Source organism: Pan troglodytes, chromosome 8, assembly GCF_028858775.2.
Source record: "Pan troglodytes isolate AG18354 chromosome 8, NHGRI_mPanTro3-v2.0_pri, whole genome shotgun sequence".
NCBI lineage: Eukaryota > Metazoa > Chordata > Mammalia > Primates > Hominidae > Pan > Pan troglodytes.
Window position 1 is genome coordinate 139,479,365 of NC_072406.2, and position 22,661 is coordinate 139,502,025.

At 45.4% G+C, this 22,661-nt stretch overlaps 1 protein-coding gene across 7 annotated transcripts in view; it reads left to right on the forward strand.

Annotated features, from left to right (window-relative positions):
• DOCK1 (dedicator of cytokinesis 1) overlaps positions 1 to 22,661 on the forward strand; it is a 585,238-nt gene that overhangs the window by 453,124 nt on the left and 109,453 nt on the right. For all 7 annotated transcript variants that reach the window (XM_054659991.2, XM_054659996.2, XM_063782260.1 and 4 more), the window contains 4 exons: positions 1,312 to 1,370; positions 8,693 to 8,841; positions 20,463 to 20,548; positions 20,740 to 20,896. In XM_054659991.2, coding sequence (XP_054515966.1) covers positions 1,312 to 1,370; positions 8,693 to 8,841; positions 20,463 to 20,548; positions 20,740 to 20,896 — 451 coding nt within the window. The remainder of the gene's footprint in view (positions 1 to 1,311; positions 1,371 to 8,692; positions 8,842 to 20,462; positions 20,549 to 20,739; positions 20,897 to 22,661) is intronic.

Here is a 22,661-nt window from a genome sequence, read left to right on the forward strand (position 1 = left end):
AAGCCTCCAAGCAGTGTTCAGGTCCTGTGTTTCCTGGGCAATTGGGGGCGTGAGTTATGCAGGGCGCTTTCCTCTCTCCCACCCACCCGGGTCCAGTAGCTTTGCTGCCTGCGTGCTTTCCCCAACCATGGACGGGCCTCTCCTACCGTGGCCTCAATGCTGGGCCGTCTCCCCAGCTGAGATGCCCCCTCCTTAACCGAGTCTGCCTGCATCAGTGCTCACCTGGTTTAGGGCTGCGCTTAGAGCTAGCGTGTCCTGGTAGGGAGTGGCCTAGGCTCCAGTTCCTTTTCTTCACCAGCACTGTGGGCCAAGGCGCATGGCCTCCCACGCACCGCAGCAGAGCTGCCAGGTGAGATTGATCCTCTGTGGTTGAGATGATCACTCTTGGCTGTAGCCCACTCATGCCGTGAGTGACAGACAGGTGCTTAGGGCACCAGAGTCTTCTCTAATAAGGTGGCAGCTGGCCGCGGTTGTTGATTTACCGGCCAGGATCTTCGCCTCAAGAACCACAGTGCACTCGTCTGTAATCAGTGCTTTCCTTCTCACATCTCCTGACACGAGGATGAGCAGAGCAGGCTCGATGACACAGCTGCTCAACTGTAATCCTGTATGATAATTTTGCAAATTATTATTTTTAATATAATCAGCTTTTTCCTTAGGCAATAAAAGAAAAAGTTAAATTGCTCACAAACTAATAAAGGTTTATCTTCTGGAGCATCAAATTCTGTTTACTCATGAAACACACACCTCCTCTATGCACCCATCGAGAGGAAAATTAGCATTTATTTTCCCTGATAAACAAAAACAGTGGAAGATTTGTTGGCATCTTTTGGTGTTAAGCCCTTCCTTACATTTAGAATGACATAGAGGAATGCAAGAACTTTGGAAGGGGTCTGCCCTGACTCTGGATTTAATTTTAACTTTGGAAAGCAACCTGTTGTGTGCAGTAGGATGTTATGTGGTGTCTGCAGTGCCTAGACGCTAACAACATGCGTGGAACCAAGCTCCTCCTTGGGCCCAGGAGCCAAGAGATTGAAGAAAGGGAAATGCTTTCATGACTCTCCACAAGTTCCTCCACGTTCCCACCGGGGGGAAGATGTTGTGTAACCCTCAGTGATGAGAAAGTGAGATTTCCCCCAGCTAGATTCCTCCTCGTTTGATTCCTTTTGGTGGCAAGAGAAGTTGAAGCTTTGACACTCTCTTTATTTGCCTCAGTGCTAGAAGGCTTTAATTGCACTTAAAAATAATCCCAGTCCAATTTTCAAATGCTTTCCAGAGTGATTCAGCGTTTTTCTTTTCCCTGATTTCCAGGTACGGAGATATGAGGAGACAGATTGGCTTTGAAATCAGAGACATGTGGTACAACCTTGGTGAGTAGCCTGGATGTGGGGGCATGGTGAATATCTTGCATCCCTGGTGGGTCATGGCACTGGCCGTGTTCATCAGTGTTGGGATGTCTTAAGATCTTAATGGCTTCTGTTCCTTGGACAGCAGTTGCTACTCTTTGTAGTAACTGTTTTCAGGAATTAAGAGATAGAAGACCAAAGGCAAGGAAAGAAAATCTCACGGGTGGGGCAAAAAGAAAAATCCACAGAGCACCCTCTTGTGTTGTGTGGACACGTGGCTTGGAGCTCCTCCCTCCCTCAGTTGCCTCAGTTCCTTCTGCGTCAAATAGGAAGCTCATCCTGCTGTGACATTTGCCATCACTTACCATATTCAGTTTTACAGACTCTGCCTTCTAAAGGGTTAATTCCCCTCCTCAAAACCAGATCTTGTATTTAGGTACGCTGCCACCAGGTGGTGGCCGCCTAACATGCTCCTGCCCTCAAAGCAGTGAAGGGTCTGTGTGTGTATATGAAATTAATAGGAGTTTATTTGTAAATTAAGTAATTTTTTCCAACTACTTTTATCACGAACAGTAAGAATAAATTCTCTATTAAAATTTTAACCAATGTGACATGTAATTCTTATAGATAAGCCCCTTCAAGAAATCAATGACTGACAATAACTTGGTATCTTCCCAGCATCTTTACAGTACCCTCTAGGAATCTGGCCTCACTCCTCGTTGAGATGAAGCTCTCTCTGGCTCCTGCCCTCAGCCCTCGGGCTTGCTTTGTGCCGAGGTGTCCTAGGCCATGGGGTGCTGGTGGCCTTGCCTCAGTCCTGAGCAAAGCATCAGTTGCTTTTCTGTCCCAGGATCTCCAGGCCTCTGCTTCCTTCCTTCAAATGGACACAAGAAGGCTGCATTGGCTTGTTGCAAGAAACCCTCCACTCTCCCCTCTACCTCAGAGAATCTTTTCCTACTAGAAGGAGGCAGGGGTCTGTCCGCATCACTCTGTTAGCCTCGTAGCATTAGGGTTTCACTTGTTGCACCAGGGTTGGGACAACTTAGCTGTACCCCAGCCTGCTTACTTCCTAAGCAGCTGTGACTCCCTGCAGTGGCTGGAGAGCATGGCAAGAAAGAAGCAGAACCCAGCAAGCCACGCTTCACTTCTAGCTCACTGTTTGCTTTTGCATCTTCCTTGCCATTCTTTGGTTTGACATGAGGCCCAGTTAGGTTCTCAGGAATGGAAAGCCACAGCAGATGCTCCTGGGTGGGGATGAAGAGCGGGTCAGAGTGGCCCTGTCTGCCTGTGCCCTCCCAGTACAAAGAGAACCTGCACCATTGCATCCTTTCTGGGTGTCAGTCCTGGAGTCAGTGGAGGACCCCTCGAGGAAGCTCTGTGCTAGGTCTCTGCACATGATTTTGCCGCAGTAGCTCCTATCTCCAGAATCTGAATACTGGGTCTCAGCTGTCAAAGGGCCTGCTGATCTCTGCAACATGATACCTACCGGGCACCGTCCTGTCCTTGGCCTTCCTGCCATCCCAGGGAGGAAGGTAGGGGCTCTGGGCTCAGAGTCAAGAGAGATGATAAGTCCCACCTTGAAGTTTTCATCCTCTCCCACTCCTGCCTCCCCGTGAGGCCTGATTCACATGGCTCAGTCTTTCTGGGCCGTTAGATAAAGTGGTTGGACTGAATTTTTCAAGAGCCTTCCAATCCCAAAACTCAATAATTCTATGACATATATATACGATGATCTCAGTAATAACGTGCTAAGGCTTTTAGAACAGGGAGGAGGACCATCCGTGATTCATTCCAATTGATCTCTCTGTGTTCTTTGTTAAAATCCTGCTCTGACAGATGCATCTGACGGCAGGCCCCACGCCAGGCAGGGACCCAGTGGGGTCCCATGAGAGAGAGAGAGAGGCAGGAGACGGGGGAGGGCTTTCACAGCAATGGCATGGAGGGGGGCTGTTCTCTGTTGGAACTCAGTGAGTCCAGGACTTTTATAGGCACCAACGTTCATGAAGGAGGTGATATGAGCTCCACCTGCCACAGTTGGGCTCTCAGGGCAGACCCCAGACCTCTTCTCTGGACACAGGCTCTCTCTGAGGCCATCTTTTACCCTGGCCCCTCCTAAAAGAGTGAGTCCATTTTCTTCTGTGTTGTTCCATTTCAACTCTAAAGTATAGACAGGGAATTGCCTATTTCCCGCAAGAGGACACTTGCACATATACTTTCAAATGAAGGTTCTCATTCTGGAATGGCTTGGTAACATTTCACATCATTTATGATAATTAGAGACACCACCCTAGTGGAGGATCTGATGGGTCATTACATACTGAAATGCTTCCTTCTCCCCGTACACAGCTGCAGCCACCATTTGACTCACCCTGGCCCCTGAGCACCCCCAGGATCCTCCACTGCTCTCCATGTGCCAAGGTCATTGCCTAGCACCAAGGGAGCCTCTAAAACTCAGCTCGAGCCACAGCTGGCCAGAGGTCACCCTGACTGATGGGTGCTCCTGGCTTTCTAGTTTTCTGATTTGGGGTTGTTTTTGTTTTTGTTTGCAAGTATAGTTAATGTCACCTCTGTAGTCCCTGAGATTGATCACCACTGAAAGTGGCTCCATTTCAATTTGTGCTACGTGCCATGATAACAATGAAGGAAGGAAAGGCGGGCCCAGAAAGGGTGAGTTTCTCCGCGTGCCCTCTCCAAGTGCTTGGGCAGGCCTGGCCTTCTGAGGATACACTTGGGTCTGACACAGAGCACTTGGTTCTCTTGACGTTATCTGTCATGCTCCAGATAGGCCAAGTCAAGCGACAGGAGACTTTTGATTTGGAAAAGGTTGCAGTGAAGTGAGCAAGCTCCCCCCTTCCCTCCTATCAGTGGCTGATTTGAATATGGTGATTAATGCATGAGGTGTGTGTTTTGCAGCTTTTTAGCCAAGAACACTGACTGTGGCCTGAGAAGCGGCCAAGAGGTCAAAAGTAAACCAAAGCCAATTAGGGTCAGGGACTTGGAAACAACAAGAAGTAACAGTCAGCCACCAGACTTGGGTTCCTTGCTGGTAAAATAAGTTATCTTTCAAAGTGAGGGAGGTGATCTTAAAAGCACCTGCAGCCCACAGGATCCTCCCCAAGCAGCCCCTCAGGATGGCTAAGGATAGCGCCACGGGGTGGCCTCCTTCCTGCCATGGTGCCAGGTGCCCCAAGTGTCTTTGCCAAGGCTGTCACACTCCAAATTTATGACAGCACATCTCAGTTTCCCAGGATGTATACAATCTACTTTCTACGTAGTTTTTTTTTTTATTTTATTTTTACTTTTTGTAAATGGGTGCAGGTTTGGGAACATATTGGCAGGATGATAGCACCGACTCTGCCAAGAAAATAGAAATGGAAATCAGATCTATTTATCTGCTTACAATTAATAAACTGTCACTTGAGCAGACCTTCAGCTGAATGCTCCATGAGTCTCCTCCTTGAGTCTTTCCAATAGTATGCATGGCCCATAGAGAGGAGCATCTCAGCTCTTGCCTCCTCCTTGCCCAGCCTCAGAGCGAGGATCTGGGGTCTGTTTTGCTCAATTTAATGCAAGGGCAAACACGGCATTGCCCCGTGGGACAGAGTGATGTGTTTCTTTCCCTCCCAAACCTGTCATATTTTGAGTCTGAAAGGGGAAATCAAAAGCAGGCTCTCTCTCAAAAGAAAAAAGGGGGGAAAATGTGCTTATTTACCCAGCTCCTGAGTTATTTATCAAAGCGCACTCTGTGCAGCAGCCTGCCGGAGCACCTGATCTCCTTGCCTGTGCCGCCTCGATTTACATTTTGTTTATTACATCTAGCACACTGGAGCGAGCACTAGACCCAGCCAGCCAGAACGAATGTGCTTGGAGCAAGATCTTTATCCACCGCGTTGGGTTTGGGATGTTTTTCATGCAGGGATTCCCTTCATGGGTGTTTTTTGGCGACTGGGCAAATTGTGTGCTTTTCATTAAAACCCGTATACATTGTGGCCTAATGGGTTTGGCCAGGTGGTGGAAGCTTTTGCTCTGCCTGCTCTTGTGTATACAGAGATTTTTCTGGGATAAGTCTATGTTTAATGTCCCAGATTTTTGAACACCAGTGATTGCAAAGAGATAATTTAAACACCCACAGGGAGGCTTCTGACTAGGGAGGCCTTGGCTTCGTGAGAAAACAAGATGTTGTTCCCAGGGGAAAGAGCTCCACGTTCTGTAACTAAAATAGACTCTAGATGGGCTATGAGACCGGCAAGGACTGGAAGTAAAATATTCTCCTCGTCACCTTCCTTTGGCTCAAAAGTGTGTCCTCTTTTTCTTTAAGTCTACACTGCAGGAGTCACCTTGGTCCTCATTGGTTCCAAACCTGAGTTCATCATTAAATTTGAGCAAGATATGCTCCAGGGGAAATCTATAATGCAAATGTCAAAAAAAAAAAGGTGGCTACCAGAGAACATTCCTCACCCACTCCTGCTACCTTGGGGACCACTGGTTTACGAAGAGTCAGTGCCCAGGGCTGTCATTATCCATAGAACCCAGTACTAGCTCCAGGCCAGTGTGTCTTCTGTACTAATAAGGAGGGTGATAATAAAAGGTTAAGCTACTGTCGTTTTGGTAGCTTCTTTTTCCAATCCCTGCTTCTACAACCACTTGTTACTGCTTTCTGTGTTTTTCCCAGCTTGGAACAATAAAACCTGTTGGTGACAGACAGAACTTTATGACGCTGAAATTGTGGTTGATGAACAACTCGCTGTCACCATCATCTGTTTTCTGAAACATTGGCTCTGACATTTTTTAGGCATAATACAAGGGAAGTGTCACCTGAGAGATGGAATATAATAGCATTTTCAAGAGAATGCTTTGCAGCAGTTACAGGCCTTTCAGAAACATTAAGCATTTGGGAAAGTGATGAGAATCACACAATGATAGCCTTAGTCAAAATATTAATTATTTAGTAAAAGTTAAAAATAAGATGTTAATTACATTTTGTGTGTATATCCACCCAATAAAAAGTAATTCAGTCTAATTATGAGGATTACGTATTCTCTTAAGTATCATTACAGTAGCCACATTTCTTTAATGATTCTCTTTACAGAAATGTATATTCACTGAGTTGCAAAGAAAACTAAAGAATTTGGTTTCCTGATTGTGTAGAAATATTAATAAGATTGGTTAATTCGGGATACATTGCAGGTGTTAAAATACTGCACATATTTTCTTCAAACATTTAATTTCTTGGGCATTCTTCTGTTATATGTTGGAAATGAAATGGTTTTAGTTGCAGTGGGGTGAAATGAAAACAAAATCAAGATTTCTGAAAGACAAGAGGGTCGGCTTTTGAAAGACCACCTTTTTGATAGGACCTGCCTCTGAGTTTCATTATGTCACCTTAACTAAGGTTCCCAGCCCCATTTTTAGAAAGGAGTCTTCCAGGAGCTTCATTCCAGAGGGGCAGTGTCCAGGCAGTGAAAGAAGCTTGGCAGTTGCTGTGGTTTCCTCCCTCTCCCATCTCTCTGAACTTGCCTGGTTCACTTCAAGCTCTTTATGAGCTCACCCTGATCCTCAGGAGTACCGCAGCCACGCACCCACAGGATATGGGGTCCCTGGCTGGGGTGGGCACAATGGCGGCCAACCCACAACTAGCAGGAGGGAGGGGCTGGCCACCACATCAGGCCCAGCTGCCAGCTGCTCTGCCCGGTCGCCAGATTTCCTGATGGTGATCCTGCGCTAGCATCTTTCTAAGTCAGCGACAGAGACCCAAGAAGGTATGATACCAAGATTTCCAACAAAAACCATTGAAATTAAAAACATAAATTGAGTGCTTGTGAGAAGCCAGTCTCTACCTTCTGGGGGCTTATTTAGCATTGTAATGTCTCAACAGTGGGGGATAAAATGATGGAAAATGACAGATCACTGACCTCTCTGTTCATTTTGCAATTGGGGGGACAAATAAGGGAGTGGACAGCTCAAACGATTTCTCTTTCAGAGAGGCGGGTAGGGTCCGAGTGCCATGCAAAGATCCTGAGACAAGCAAACAGGGAAGGAATTTGTCAAATGAGGGTCGCAGCTAAGCCTTCATAATCTCAGACCCAGGTTCAAATCCTGCTTCTCCACTTCTCTGAACAGCTCACAGAACAGCTTTGGGTACAGCCCACTTTCCTCATCTGTTTAACAGGTTAAGAAGGTACCCATCTCGCAAGGTTACCGTGAAAATTCAGTGAGATGATGCTTTATCTTGAGCTTGTCATGTAAATTGTAAATGCTAACTAATATGATCATATTCATTATTATTCACATTTGAAAAACTTTTGAGAAACATTTTTCTGAGTTCTTTAAAAATCATATCTGGAACAAGATAGGTGAGATGAGATTAATAAAGTAGTTCTTTTTTTTTTTTTTTTTTTTTTTTTTTTTTTTTTTTGAGACAGAGTCTTGCTCTGTCGCCCAGGCTGGAGTCCACTGGCGTGATCTTGGCTCACTGCAACCTCTTCCTCCCACGTTCACACCATTCTCCTGCCTCAGCCTCCCAGGTAGCTGGGACTATAGGCGCCCGCTACCACACCCAGCTGATTTTTTGTATTTTTAGTAGAGACGGTGTCTCACCGTGTTAGCCAGGATGGTCTCAATCTCCTGACCTCATGATCTGCCCGCCTTGGCCTCCCAAAGTGCTGGGATTACAGGCGTGAGCCACCACACCCGGCCTAAAGTAGTTATTTAAATAAGCATTTTCCTATCAAACAATAGCTCGAAAAGGTAGAATCACTGCTGTTTTTAGGGTTTCAGCCTCAGATTCCAGTGCCTTGATTTACTTTGATTGGAGTCATTTGGCATGTTGCAGAAATCACCCTGCATTATTTACAGAGGTGTCAAATGGTAAACTCATCTTCATAAGATGTGGGAGATAAAGAGGACCCAAGAGACTATCTGCTCTCTCTCATTTGTCGGCTCCTGTTCCTGTCGCTGTGCACAGAGTTAGAGGCTGAGAACCCCCACTCGCAGCCCCTGCTCTATTCAGAATTGGGAATTAGCTTCATGTATTCTGAATCCGTGTGATGGAACTGGCTACTTGTAAAACAGTGTTTATCTTCTCTGACAGAGAAGTCATGATTACAGGCTTATACCGCGCGGATATTTGAATAGCTTCACTTATAACATGTGGAATACAGGCCACTTCTTATACTAATGGCTGGGAAAGTTCAAAATCATCATCTGCAGACGAGAAATTGATGCACATTTTCAGGATCCTGCTGCTCAAAGTCACAGTGATCTGTGTTGTGTTGTTTTATCCATTTAAGCCCATTTTAGAATTCTATTTTTCTTTATTTCTGAATATTGTATCTCTTTTTTCCAAGGTCAACACAAGATAAAGTTCATTCCAGAAATGGTGGGCCCAATATTAGAAATGACATTAATTCCCGAGACGGAGCTGCGCAAAGCCACCATCCCCATCTTCTTTGATATGATGCAGTGTGAATTCCATTCGACCCGAAGCTTCCAAATGGTAAGGACGTAGATGTGCAGCGAGTGGCCGGGGGACATGAGGGAGGCAAACCTGAAAACCTTCAAAGAAACTTGTAGACAGTTCTAGAGTTAAAGGTGCCAACGTGGAAAACACATTTTCCTACAGCTTGAGAGAGAAAAAGCCTATAATTTTCCTTATTGAAGAAGCTTATCATCCCTTGCACTCAATTTTTGGGAGGATTATTCTCAATTTTTAGCTCTTACTTACTTCTTTTAATCTGGGTTTACTTACACATTGCACCCTGGATAAAAGTCTGTTGCTCCCACTTCTTGGTACGTGCTCTTGTAGAGTGTTTAATCAAATGTCATGTGTTACATTCTCTCAGACCGGCTGCTTATTGCAGAATTATGGTATTTTCAAAGCTAAAGTCTTTGCTTTTATTCTCTTAAGTGTGTGTCTTGTTCTTTTGCCTGTGCAATGGAACTGATGAAAATTCTCTAAGAAAGTGTATATAAAGTGCTCAAAACATACTGTGACAAACAGCATGAGGGACAAACTCTGCTGCATAACTTATGCTCAAGAAGTAACAAAATCTCCTGGATCCCAAGAAAATAAGTATAGTGTTTATGTATTCTTGGGTTGGCACCCACACCCACACCCACACATACACTTGCACGTCCCCACACACACATACACATCCCTCCACACACACATACACATGTACATCTCCACACACACACATACACATCCCCCCACACACACATACACATGCACATCCCCCCCCACACACACACACACGCGCATCCCCAAACACACACACATACACATACACATCCCCCCACACACACACGCACATCCCCACACACACGTACACATGCACATCCCCCCCCACACACATACACATGCATCTCCCCACACACACACACACATGTACATCCCCACACACACACATACACATCCCCCACACACACGTACATCCCCACATATACACATATGTGCACACATACACACACGTGCACATGCTATGACTTTCTCCTTAGTGTACTAATGGTTTGGCCATGATGCTTTGCAGGAGACCTGGGAGAAGCCCAAGTACTAGGGAGTCCTCTGAATTGAAAGATACCTTTTAAAAATCATTATACTGGACCGGATGTGGTTGCCCACGCCTGTAATCCTAGCACTTTGAGAGGCCAAGGCAGGCAGATCACTTGAGCTCAGGAGTTCGAGACCAGCCTGGGAAACATGGTGAGACTCCGTCTCTACAAAAAATACAAAAATTAGTGAGGCATGGTGGTGCACACCTGTGGTCAGGGAAGTCAAGGCTGCAGTGAGCTGTGATCACGCCACTGCTCTCCCGCCTAGGTGACAGAGCCAGACCCTGTCTCTAAATAAATAAATAAATATTAAAAATTATTATAGCAATTCAAATAAGTCAACATACTAAGCATTTTACATAGATTTTAGAGGAATTTGGAGAAAAATTCCTATAATGAAAGGAAATCAAAACTTCATCAATCAAGATAGCTTAATGTTGGTGAGATCTAATATTAAAGGGTATATTATCCTTACCCACCTCTACAGTTTTATCATTTAAGGGAGCTTTGAGTAGTTTATAGATTTTCATTGGTCGTCTTCATCATATCACATGAAGGCGGTATCCACGAAGAATGATTTTGCTGTTTCCTAGAACAGAAAAGAGAGATACGAAACCAAAACAGTCTCCACACTGTGAGTTGAGTTTAGATACTGAGGGCAGGGAGACTGAGATTCACAGGCTTAGCCAGGTATTATCTGGGTCCTCAGCAAATCACTCAACATCTTTTAAGTCTCCAATTCAAGCTTGTAACATTGGCATGAAATAGAATCTACCAGAAAGGCATGTTGTGAGAATGAAATAAAATCAGACCTGTACAATCCCTAGCACGGTGCCTGGCACTATAAAAGGTGGCTGTGGATGCTTCTCTTCTCTCAAGGCCGGAACCTCCCTTGGTCTGGGTGTTTGTGGAGTGCAGGGGGGCAGCCTGCAGGGTGAGCCCCCAGTGTCTGCAGGACCATGGGGCCCAACGCTGCATACAAACCTGGGCATGGCCATTTCGTCAGGGTTGTTCCCGAAGCCAGGGAGGAGCACACAGGAGATGAACAGAGTCTGACTGCTGGAGCCGTTTCCTTTAACCTCCACACGCCCACGACTGTGCTTCAAAACCCATTGCAGAGGAGCCTAACACCTGGCTAGGAGATCATTATTTGTTGTTTGCACTTTGCTCCACTAGGCAGTTTTTTAAATTTTTTTTTATTTTTTTGAGACGGTGTCTCGCTCTGTTGCCAGGCAGGAATGCAGTGACGCGATCTCAGCTCACTACAGCCTCCACATCCCGGGTTCAAGCGATTCTCCTGCCTCAGCCTCTGAGTAGCTGGGATTACAGGTGCGTGCCACCACGCCTGGCTAATTTTTGTATTTTTAGTAGAGACGGTGTTTCACCATGTTGGCCAGGATGATCTTGATCTCTTGACCTCATGATCCACTCGCCTCAGCCTCCCAAAGTGCTGTGATTACAGGCGTGAGCCACCGTGCCCAGCCCTAGGCAGTTTTTTATAAGGTGACTGGTGACTGTTATTTTCACATTATTCCAACCGTGGACGGTAGAGAGGGCTTTAGTTTAACTTCCCCAGTGTAATGTCAGCTGGACTGGCATGAGTGGCGTTAGCACCTCCTCCCTTTCTTCCTTCTTTCCTCCCTTCCTTCTTTCCTTCCATTCTCTCTCTTTTTTTCCATGATAGCAGAAGGTCTCCCTGTATTTATTTTTAATAATATTAAAGATAATTCATTTTTGAAAGAACAGCTGTTTTTGTTTCTCTGGCTCACTGTCAGTCTGTGTATATACAAAGTCTTTGTATAAAGACTGTACTAATACAACATTGTAAATATTATACCTAGTTTTTTTATTAATGTTCTTTCTGTTTGATAATATATCAAGGAGCTTTCCCTTAATTACAACATAGCAACCATGATATTAATGATGGCATAAAATTAACTATCACTTTCTTATCCATCGCCTATAAATGGGCATGTAAGTTGTTTGCAGATTTTCACTGCTGTGAATAACTGTACACATTCATGCATATAGCTTGAATTTATTTTGAAAATTTTCCCAGTATACATTCTTATAAATGTAATTACGGATTTCAAATATTTTTGTAACTTTTGAAATTATTGCCAAATGGTTTGATGTTAATACGATAAGATTTGCCCCATCTCCATTGCTGCTGGCACTATATCATGGCCCCAGTTTCACTGCCAACTCATTGGAACTACAAATTATAATTTAAATGCTTTTTCCTAGGCAGAAAATTCATCTGACTTTTTGAATTTTATATAAATCTAGCCCAAAGAAGGACTTTGTGAAAAATTGCTATTAAAGAATCAGGTTAAGGGGGAAAGTGTATTTATATAGATAAATGTCACTGGCACAGAAAACTAAGGTCAAAAGTGTTTAAAACATCATTCTATTTGTCATTTTTTAATCAGTCTTTGGGTCAAAATAAGGTCAAGGGCAGTTAGAATAAAGAAGAATGAGAGTTTGGTTTCTGAATTGTTCCCCTTTTCCCTCACATTCTTTTGTCTCATGGCTGCCTTGTGGTAGTTTAAAAAATCTTACAGCAATCTTCTGAGGAAGTGCTTCATTTTCTCCAGTTTGCAGGGGCCCCAGGTTTGCTAGGAAATGGTCCAAAGTTAACGAGAGCCACAGAATTTGTGCCACCATTTTAAACACCGCCTTCCCATTGGGGCTTCAACATTGACCCAGCGTCAGGAGACATCTTTCCAGAAAACCAAATTGTTTTTGAGTAATATCATGAAGTAATTGGCACATTTAGTTCCATCTCATAAACAACAAACTATTTCACTAGCATGAAACATGCCGTGCTTGGATGTATGTAAATCCAAGCATAAGCCTGAAGACACAGATTCACCCACAAGAAGGACCCACCGTCAGGCTGAGCGTGGTCAGCTACCTGAACTGTTGGTTCAGAGTCACCTGTTTCTCTGTGTTGTCATCTGCTTGAACCTCTGCAGACGAGGGATAGCGTACATTAAAGATCTTTAAAATGAGGGCAGAAAAACTAACCCTTGTTTTAAAAAAATCCCTCTTGTATGTTAATCTGCTTCTGTAATTGGGAAAAGATCAGTTTTCTTCTGCTTGATGTGCCCACCTCAGCTTCCCAGCTGGAATCTCCCAAGCCTGCAGCATCATCCCCTTTTCTGCCGGTCTCCTTGTTACTGGGTTTTCCGGCTGCGGGTCACGCTGGACTGGCCTTTGCTTGCTCCCCTGGCCTCCGTGGCAGTCGGTTGTGAAGCTTCATCAGTCCTCCCTCTGTCTCATCTGCAGCCTCCGTCCTCTGCGCAATCACCGTTGCACTAGTCCAGGATTATTCCTGGGCCACAGTATTTGTCTCTTGACTTGCTCTATCTATGTTTTCTAAGTCCTTTCTGACCCCAGTTCCACCTGTCCCTCTCAGCTGGTCTTCCTAAAGCACAAGGGATGGCCCCTATTGTCGGTGATGTGGGCGAATGTGTAGAGTGGACATGTGTGTGGCACATTGGTGCAGGGCTGGCCCCACCTGCTTCTCCATCCACGAGCTTCTGGGATGGGGATGGTCGGCTGCTGCCTAACTCCTCTGCCATAAGCCCAGTTACCTCACCTTATTAGTCACGTCAGCAGGGGCTTAAGTTTTTTTTATAGCTTTTATAGCAGATGTGCAAACCCTACTGGAGTGGGGGGAAGATATTAGGGGGATTTGTTTTTACAACACTTTAGTGTTTTGAACCCGTGATAGAGCTTATGTTTTAAAGGTTGCTATGTCTTTTGGAGTAGAGCTGTCAATATGCTACTGTTTATGGAATATGAAATAATATATATGTCCAGGTGTATTTTACTCTTACAATTGGAGTAGAGAGGAGACCTGCCGGATTCAGAAGAAAAACCTGCTATTTTACTCAGGATTAAACTGCACCAAACCATTACTGGAATTTTAAAAGCATGTGTTACAAATTGGCTTTTCTAACGTTGCCCGGAGTTTCTGCTCTTGTGCTCGTGCTCTTCAGCCGCAGCGGCGGGCATTTCATTAGAACGTTCTTTCCCTTACACCTCCCCAAGAGCCTACTGCTTTCCTGTCTCCACTTGTGCAAGAAAGAGCACAAATGTTCCTTCGGAATAGGCTCAGCCTTGCCCTTATCCTGCTTCTCCAGGGTCCATGTGTTGAATGGGCTCTCTTGGTGGCGGGATGGGGTGGCATGGAGTTATCCTTTCATGGGCCATGTCCTCCTTGTGGCCTGGGACTCTCTGTCCAGCGCTGCAGTGAGTGCCTTAGGTCAGCTTGACAGCACTCGCTCTGGGGAGGTGGTGATGAAGCTCCACAAAAGGCTCCAGGCTGAAGGTCCCTGATGCTAGTGGAAGCCCGCTGTGAAGTGTCGTGCTCTGCAGGAGCTGGGCCAGACAGAAGCCTGTGAGATGGGAGGCCCCAGATGTGCACAGCGGCCTTGAATTCTTTTTAGAAATCCCTCCTACCTTCAAAGTCATATGCTTCACTGTGGGCTGGGTCCATAGCCATAGAGCTCCGGTCCATTGACAGGAAGGCGTTCCCAGCGACTGGACGCCGCATGACGCTCTTGCAATCTCACACCTCTCTGCCATCCCATCCCTGTTTGTGTACGGCCAGGAGGCTGCTGCCTGTGGGGTTTCTTTTCCTCCTAGTGCTTGCAGTGTGGATGCTCCAAGCCGGGGGAGGTGGGGATACATGTGGGAAGCCCCAGTGGATGCCCACTGCAGCCATGCCCCTGGGGTGGCCCCCAGCCCTGTGGCCACTGTCAGCCACCCCCTCCATCACTGGGCACTCTTGTGCCACTTCCCTGCCCTGTCCATACTCAAGGCCACTGTGGACATCTGGGGCCTCCTATCTCATAGGCATCTGTCTGGCCAAGCTCCTGCCAGAACATGGCCCTTCACAGGGGAAGTTCCATTAGCATCAGAGACCTTCCGTCTGGAGGCCTTGGCAGAGCTTCATCACCACCTCCCCAGAGCCAGCTCTGTCAAGCTGACCTAAGGCACTCACTGCAGCTCCTCAACAAAAACCCATTTCTTATTTCTTCTGCCTCTTTTGTCTCTGGGTGCTCCAGCTGCCTGTGGTCATCCTGGCTCTTCCAGCACTTTCTATGAATCTTTTATGATCCAGATGCCCCAGCCATTCTCCTAAATCATGCCCCCCTGCTGCTTCTTCCTGTCCTGGTGCCTAAGGGCACATTCTCTGCCCCCTTTCCTTACAGCTGGCCAACTCCTCAAGACACCACCACAGCTGTGTTCATCCCACCCCCTCGCCCTGTGCCCACCCCAATCCAGAGAGTAGCATGCTTACCCCTAAACTCAGGACTCTAGGAATCTCCATTTGTTTGAAAGGAGAGGTCCTACTTGGGAAGATTTCAGGACTGATAAGCTGGCAGGGGAGATGTGGAGAGGCATTGGGGTCTTCGCGCCCCTTATCCCATCCACCTGGATGAGCCTGCCCTTGGTCACAGGAGATGAGCCCTCTCCTGGCCTTAAGCTGACTCTCCCTGCCTCACCAAGAACCCTGCCCTCCCGTGGACCGCACTCCAAGTCTCACCCTCATACTGGATTTTGCTTCATAATAAAAAGCATACTTTTAAATTCCCTCCTGGCATCTTTTTAAAGAATTCCATTTGTTACGCCTTTGGAAAATACAGAACTAACAGCTGAGAATTGCAGCAAATGACCATATGGGCCATAGACCATTAATAAAAATGGAGTGGAAAAAGCTGCCCAGCAAAAATAATATTTTCAGTCATGGAGCTATTTTCTGTCATCTTTGTGAGGCTCAGTAAAATGCTGCACAACTTCCAGAAATTCCCATTTAGTTGTAACAGTATTAGAACATGAGTAATCTTTGTGTCATCAGTGTTGCCGAGCTCCTGTTTGAATAATCTCTTCACACTGCCCATGCCAGTAACCGGAAGCCAGTAATTGAATAGCCGGGTGAATGTCAGCGGCTTCTGCCACTTGGTGGAAAGGCCAATGTATTTTCCACTGTAATATGAATGTGAATGAGTTTGGTAGCAATTCTATCTTGTGTATTCTTTAATTCATTAGGATTTTATTTGTTGGTTTGTTTATTTTTGCTTTCAATGTCAAAATAATTCTTGCCTAAAGAGGAAATATGGCACAAGAGGCTTCTGTTTCATTGAATCCAGACCCAAAGATGGTCTGAGAGGCCATGGAAACCAAGATCCTTGACTCCAGGAGCTGTGATTATATTGAATTTCATTCTTAAAAGCCCTCCAGCAAAGAGATTCTTCCATAATCTCCTTTAACCAGATTAAACAGGACTAATTTTGAGGCCATGTTCCCAGAGTCCTCTGGAATTGCATGCAGCCCTAAAGTCACTCTTTAATCTGTGTCATGTAGACATAAGGAGCCGCTGCACCTGTCTCAGGCATCAGCAAGGTGTCATGACCTGCGATGGACAGTTCCCCAGCCGGGCAGCTCCAAGTGAGTGGCTCTGGGTCCTCCAGTCTCATGAGTGTTTCACAGGAGCTCCAAGGTCAGCAAGCCCCTTGCTTGACGGACGTAGGAGGATGTGGAGGTTTTTGAACGTGGGATGAAGTGCCACCGATTAATTAGTGTGTAATTAAGTTTCCAGAGCAGTTAGGCAAGGGAATACTCTATACATAAAGATATGAATGTGTCTGAGCACAGGGACTCAAGGCTGAGTGATGGATTGGGAGGGACCAGTCACTTGTAGGATGTCAGCATGGGCGCCTAGAGCCCCAAGGGTTGTGCGGTGTCACACTTCTCTCTGCTGAACCTCGCCTGTTTCATCTTCTTAACCATGTTTTCCACCCAGATACAGTCCAGCACCTTTCTCCCACCCACCTCCCCCTGCACATGCTCAGGGGGTAAGGTGTGGTTGCGCAGTTTCATCAGATTGGCCCCGTCCCAGGGAGAGAAGGCAGAGAGAGTCTGATTCCTTGGTGCCCTCTGCCTGCAGTATCTTCTGAGCATTTTTTCTTTAAATACAGGAGAAACTAGAGCACTCTGGGCAAAGAGCAGCATTGTACTAAGGTTTATTTTTAAAGGGTCAAATAAGCCCTTCTGCTAATGTACTTAGCAGGCCATGTCCATAGATTTCAGATTTCACCCGGCTCTTGATAACCTCGGAGCCCTCCGTCAAGGTGGTGAGTGATCTGTGCAAACCTTTCCACCCTGGCCCAGCCTCCTGCTGCGCTCCCACAGAACCCTAGAGCTCTTCTGGTATATAAAGCATGGTCCTGGATGTCTGGCAAGTGCAGGCTGATTTTATACATTACAGATGTATAAAATTATAGATGCATTAGAGTAAGAATAGTAAATCTCACCCAAAACAAAAATTATGCATTCCAAACCAAATATAATTGGCTTTTGGATTAGCTACTACTGGGATCCTTCTCTCCATGATCTTTCAAATAGGTGCCAATAGCCTATGGTTAACTGTGGCAGTGAGTGGTAAAAGCATTGTTTCCTTTTTAAGTTAATTGAATTAACAAGACGTCAATATCGCTTCGAGCACAGCCCCCTGACTCCGTCACGTCAATTTAACAGCAACTTTCCGAAAGGCCTTCTATTCATAAGTGTTCTCTTGTTTCATGTTCTCAGAGGGCTGCTGGTATCAGACACTGAGAGACTCTCTGTTCAGTATTTTCAGTTGGACACCCTGTGAATATTTTTGGAGCAATATTAGTGATTCAGAAAAGAGAAGAAAATATAATGGTTTTGCTTATTACGTGAGTGAGCCTCTGCCACCTTTTGAGCAACACAGTAAACCCTTGCTAATTTTATCCCAGCCATAGAGAACCTTGTTGCAAATCACCAGACAATGTGCATTTATGAGGAAGATAATAAGCATGATTTTTATAAAACCAGCTCTGCTCTATCAGCAAATGTACTATCTCCAATTTAGTGGGACAGGATCATTTAATTCTGATTATAGTAACAGTTCATAGCACACTAGCGAATCAATTCGAGTGTATTCTGTAAAAATTAACGAGGATCCTGGAATTAGAGGCTAGCTGTGGATCTCTGGTACTGAATCCTTGCTAATAAACAGATCAGGGTGGCCAGGTGTTTGTGTAAATTACTTAGTTTGGACTAGGGTTAGTAAAATTAGAATCAGCTGTGTTGTGATTTACTTACCACTCATCCACCTTTTTTGGAAATCATTAAGTTCATCAGTCAGAATTTGATCAGCAGCATACCTAGGTAGCTGTAGCTTCCTCATTGCCTGTGTTTGTGACAGCTAGATTTACATGGAAGCAGAGAAAACATGCCGTTTTCATAACCTACACTCCGTGTTCACATCCCTTCGGCTTGACCATTGATGGGCATTTTAAATGCCTGTATGTTTGCCCATGTCAGGAGAAGGCACATTTCTCTGCATTCTCTGTACCTTTCTTTTTGTCTGTACTCATTAAACATACATGAAATTGAATCATGTTTTGATTAAATTTAATTTAATTTTGTGTCTCTATTATTTGTCCTGAAGCATCAGCCCTCATCAAACATTTAATCTTTGAAGTCTGTCTGGATCATGGCACCATCTGGGAGATGGCACTGCCTTGAAATGCCAACTTTTGGGCTACTACCAAGCGATCTCCCTTGTCTGTGATTCCAAAAAGAACTACCTTTTGCAGAATTCTTTTCTGTAAAGGGCAGGATAGCAGTGGTTAGTATCAAAAGGTTGTTATTTTACAGTAAAAATCGTTAATGTGAGATTTCAAGAGAAAAAAAATCTAAAGCAATTCATTCCTCCTTCTTCAATAGAACCATCTGTCTATGCTGCTAAAATCCTTGAACTTCTTAGGCCAGACAGAATCAAAAAGAAGTGTTTATTTGGGGGAGGAGACCATGGAGAAGATCAAGAAGAAAATTGGAGAGATTCACTAAGGTCCGGGTTCTGGGGATGTTGCTGAGTCCTTGATGTCAGGCAAGAATCAGTACTTCTCTCCAGCCCTGAAAGCCTTTGTTTCATCTGTAGCTGTGGCTTTGGGCAGTGTGTACTGATCGAGGACAGGCAGGGCGTCTGTGTCCATTTGGAGGCCCCTCCTTGGGTTTCACCGTTCCTTGCTAATTGCTTCTCAGGGGTCCACAGTCAGCTGCTCCTGCAGGGGCATCCCCAAGTCTCCGGTGCCCACAGTGTCTGTCACAGGCACTCTGGATGAGCAGTTTTCACGACTGGGCTTGGCCTGGCCAAGAATGCAGGTCGTGATTTATCAACCCTCTAGACCGCTCCTTTGCTGACATATTAAGCCCTCTCCAGCTTTATCTAGTCTAAGCACTTTAGTCCAATCTAAGTTGGTCTAAGACCAACTGTATTCAGTAGTTTATGTGCACACAGCACATTCATTCCATTAGAGCATCAAAGGCACTGTTTGAGGTTTTGGGGCTGGCTAGAGCAATGACCAAAGAAAAATTCTTCCTCTCACTCAGCTTAAATTCCACTGGGATCCTAATAACAGCGGGCGGCTTGAGAATTGTTGCCTGAGAAAGTAGGTGATTGAACATGGCTTTAGAGAGATCCTGGAGACCCTTGCATACATGCCCATGGCGTACTTGCTTTCTGAACCCTGGATTCAGCTTTCTTCAATTCTTCCTTTGTCCAACTTCCTTCAGTTTAGAGTGTGCATGTCTCATCTTTATGGGAATGAACAATCTCACAGCCCCTCCTTGCTACTGGCACAAGTTGATGGTAACCTCAGGGCCCCCTGCAGCATGGCTAGTCACCAGGCCGGAGTCCCAGTACTCAGATGGCTATGAACTCTGCCAGAGATGGGGAACTGGGCAGTGAGGATGGGGAAAACATGTCCATTGTTATCGAGGTTTTTTTCAGCCTGATCAGACACTTGAAGACATTTTAGAGATTTCCACCCCCCAGAATTTAGAGTTTTTCTAAAAGCATGGATCTGAGACATAATTAGCTGGTACTGGCGACCCTTCTGCACCCTGGTTCCCAGGAAATTTAATCAGAAGCTTTGGGGATGGAGGATAGGCTGGAGATGGACCTTCTTGAGGTGCCTGCTGGTCTGTCTTTAGGGACATTGCTCCTCTTGCTCTTTAGAACATTTTTTCAGCCAGAGTGAGGTATTTCACTAGGATCTATCAAGGAATGGCAGCTAAGTGGCCCCTAGGATGTTTTCAGATTGCCGAGAACTCTTCACTGGCAGGGGAAACACCATCTGTTCATTTCAGGAACCAACAAGCTATTTTAGATGTTACGTGTTTGTAGAGATGAAGTTTGAGACTTTTTTTCATGCTGCGCTTTGATTTTTTTTTTCCCCCTATGGTTTCCTTGTCTTTCTTCCCCTGGTTCTTGCTCCTGCTATCAGGACGTGCATGTTCAGGCTCCATTAACCAGAAAAGGAAATGAGAGGTCCCCCTGTGGCAGGGGATCATCAGAAACCTCCAGGGGTTCTGTGTTGGCAACTCTTAAATGAGGCTTCAAAGGCAGAGGGTAGCCGTCTATGATGATCTCTCTTGCCGATTTATGTTCTATTGACACTCAAGTCATAAAATGAAATACTCGCCATGCTGATTATTTACGCTTCCTCTGTTTAATTATAGTTTGAAAATGAGATCATCACCAAGCTGGATCATGAAGTCGAAGGAGGCAGAGGAGACGAACAGTACAAAGTGTTATTTGATAAAATGTAAGTGTTGATTAGCAGTGGGATTTATGCCTGAGAGATACAGAGACAGAGAGACCGTAATTAGACTGCAATGAACTTTGTAACCCAGAAATAATTAAAATGTGTTAATAATGGAAAATAGTTAAAATTGCACCTCTGTTGAGTTTCTTTTTCTGAGTGTGATTAACAAGGTGTGTATAATTATTTTTCAGCCTTCTGGAGCACTGCAGGAAGCACAAATACCTCGCCAAAACAGGAGAAACTTTTGTAAAACTCGTTGTGCGCTTAATGGAAAGGCTTTTGGATTATAGAACCATCATGCACGACGAGAACAAAGAAAACCGCATGAGCTGCACCGTCAACGTGCTGGTGAGTGAAAGGTTAATCACGTTTTTTCAGTTTTCACAGCACACCAGAAACCAAAGCGGGGATTGCCGCAGCCCTTATCTATGACAGTCAGCCACGAAGCTTTCCACCGCAGAACAATCTCCTTCGCTTGTTTCCTCATCTGCTGCAGGGAAGGAATCATGAAGTCGTCCACTCTGAATAAGTCTGTAAAATTGTCCCATCTCTGGACGTTTTAACGTCGCTCTCCTTGTCATTGTGAATGATGACTCACCGTATCTTGCAGCCAGGGTAGTGCCTCATGGATTACGGCCTTAAGGCTTTGTGATTAGGAGACCATAAACGCGTGCTATGTAGTACATAGGCTGAATGGTGGCCTCAAAGGTAGAGCAATACCCCAGTCCTTAGAACCTGTGAATGAGACCTTATTTGGAAACAAGAGGCCCTGCAAATATAATTAAAAAGAATCTCAGATGGTGTTATCCTGGATTACCTGCAAGGGGAGGGGAGAGGTACTAACTCCAATGACAGGTGTCCTCAGACAAAAGAGAAGACACAGAAACAGGCTAGACCTTGTGAAGATGGAGGCGGAGATTGGAGGGACCCAGTCTCAAGCCAAGGAATGCCTGGAGCCACCAGAAGCCTGCGGAGGCCAGGAAGGATCCTCCCCTAGAGCTTTCTAGGGGAACGTTGTCCTACTCACACCTTGATTTCAGATTCTGGCCTCTGGAACTGTGAGAAGAAACATATCTGTTGTTTTAGGTTTATGGTAATTTGTTACAGCAGCCACAGGAAACCAGATCTGGGCACCATGGAGAACAGACGCCTGGGCGACCTTGGCTGCTGCCATCTGTCTGCCTTTTGCATTCCTGCTGTTGCCCTGATACAGCTGGGTTCTGTGGACACCCCCTTCCTGATGTCATTGTGGTCCCTAATCCAGGAAATCCATTAGTACCAATGAGCTTTTGGGAAGCTTTACCACAAGCTCAGATCCCGGCCAGCCTCATGGCTCTCAGCAGCGTCGTGATTCCCACAACCTGGCTCCAGAGCTCTCTGCTTCTCCCTTTGCTGCTTCTCTTATAAAGAAACACAAGGGCTGACTCGTGGCCATAGTAGGGCTTTCCTCAAGTTTCCTTGCCTGTCCCATGGCAAGAATGCAAGAAAACACTACTCCTGCTTTGCTCTACTTACCTCCCTTCTCTGCCCAGCCACTGGCCTCAGGATTTCAGAGTCACCAACAACATGTGGATACATAGTCCTCACTGCCACATCCACCCCTTGTGTGGACCTGTGGGTGCTTTATGCTCATGGAAATGGACTTTCATGCCAGGAGGAACATGACACATCATTCACTCTTTAAAAAGCCAGAGTTGTGTGGATTAAAAAGATAAACGAAAAGGAATGCTTTCACTTTTCATCGACTATGGTATCAGTGCTGGATCTGTGCTTTGCCGTGAGGAACTTCACAGCTGAAAGCTCATGAGCAGTCTTCACCCCTTCATTGCATGGCTGGACAGCCTGTTTAGGCTAATGATGAACATTTCTGTAACAAGTTTTCTTTTCCTTAAAAATCTAAATATAGGGGACCAGTTTTTGGTCCAGCATGTAAAGAGCTTGCAAATTGTCACTCCCGTCCTCACAGCAAGAAAAAAGCTGAACAAATTGAAAACAATCAACAATTATTAGTTCCATCTTCTTAGATCTGTAGATAAACTTCTGACCCCAAAGTCAAAGAAACAGGAGGATACAGAGAACCACAGAGTGGAAGCCCAAACAGAAACCACCACTG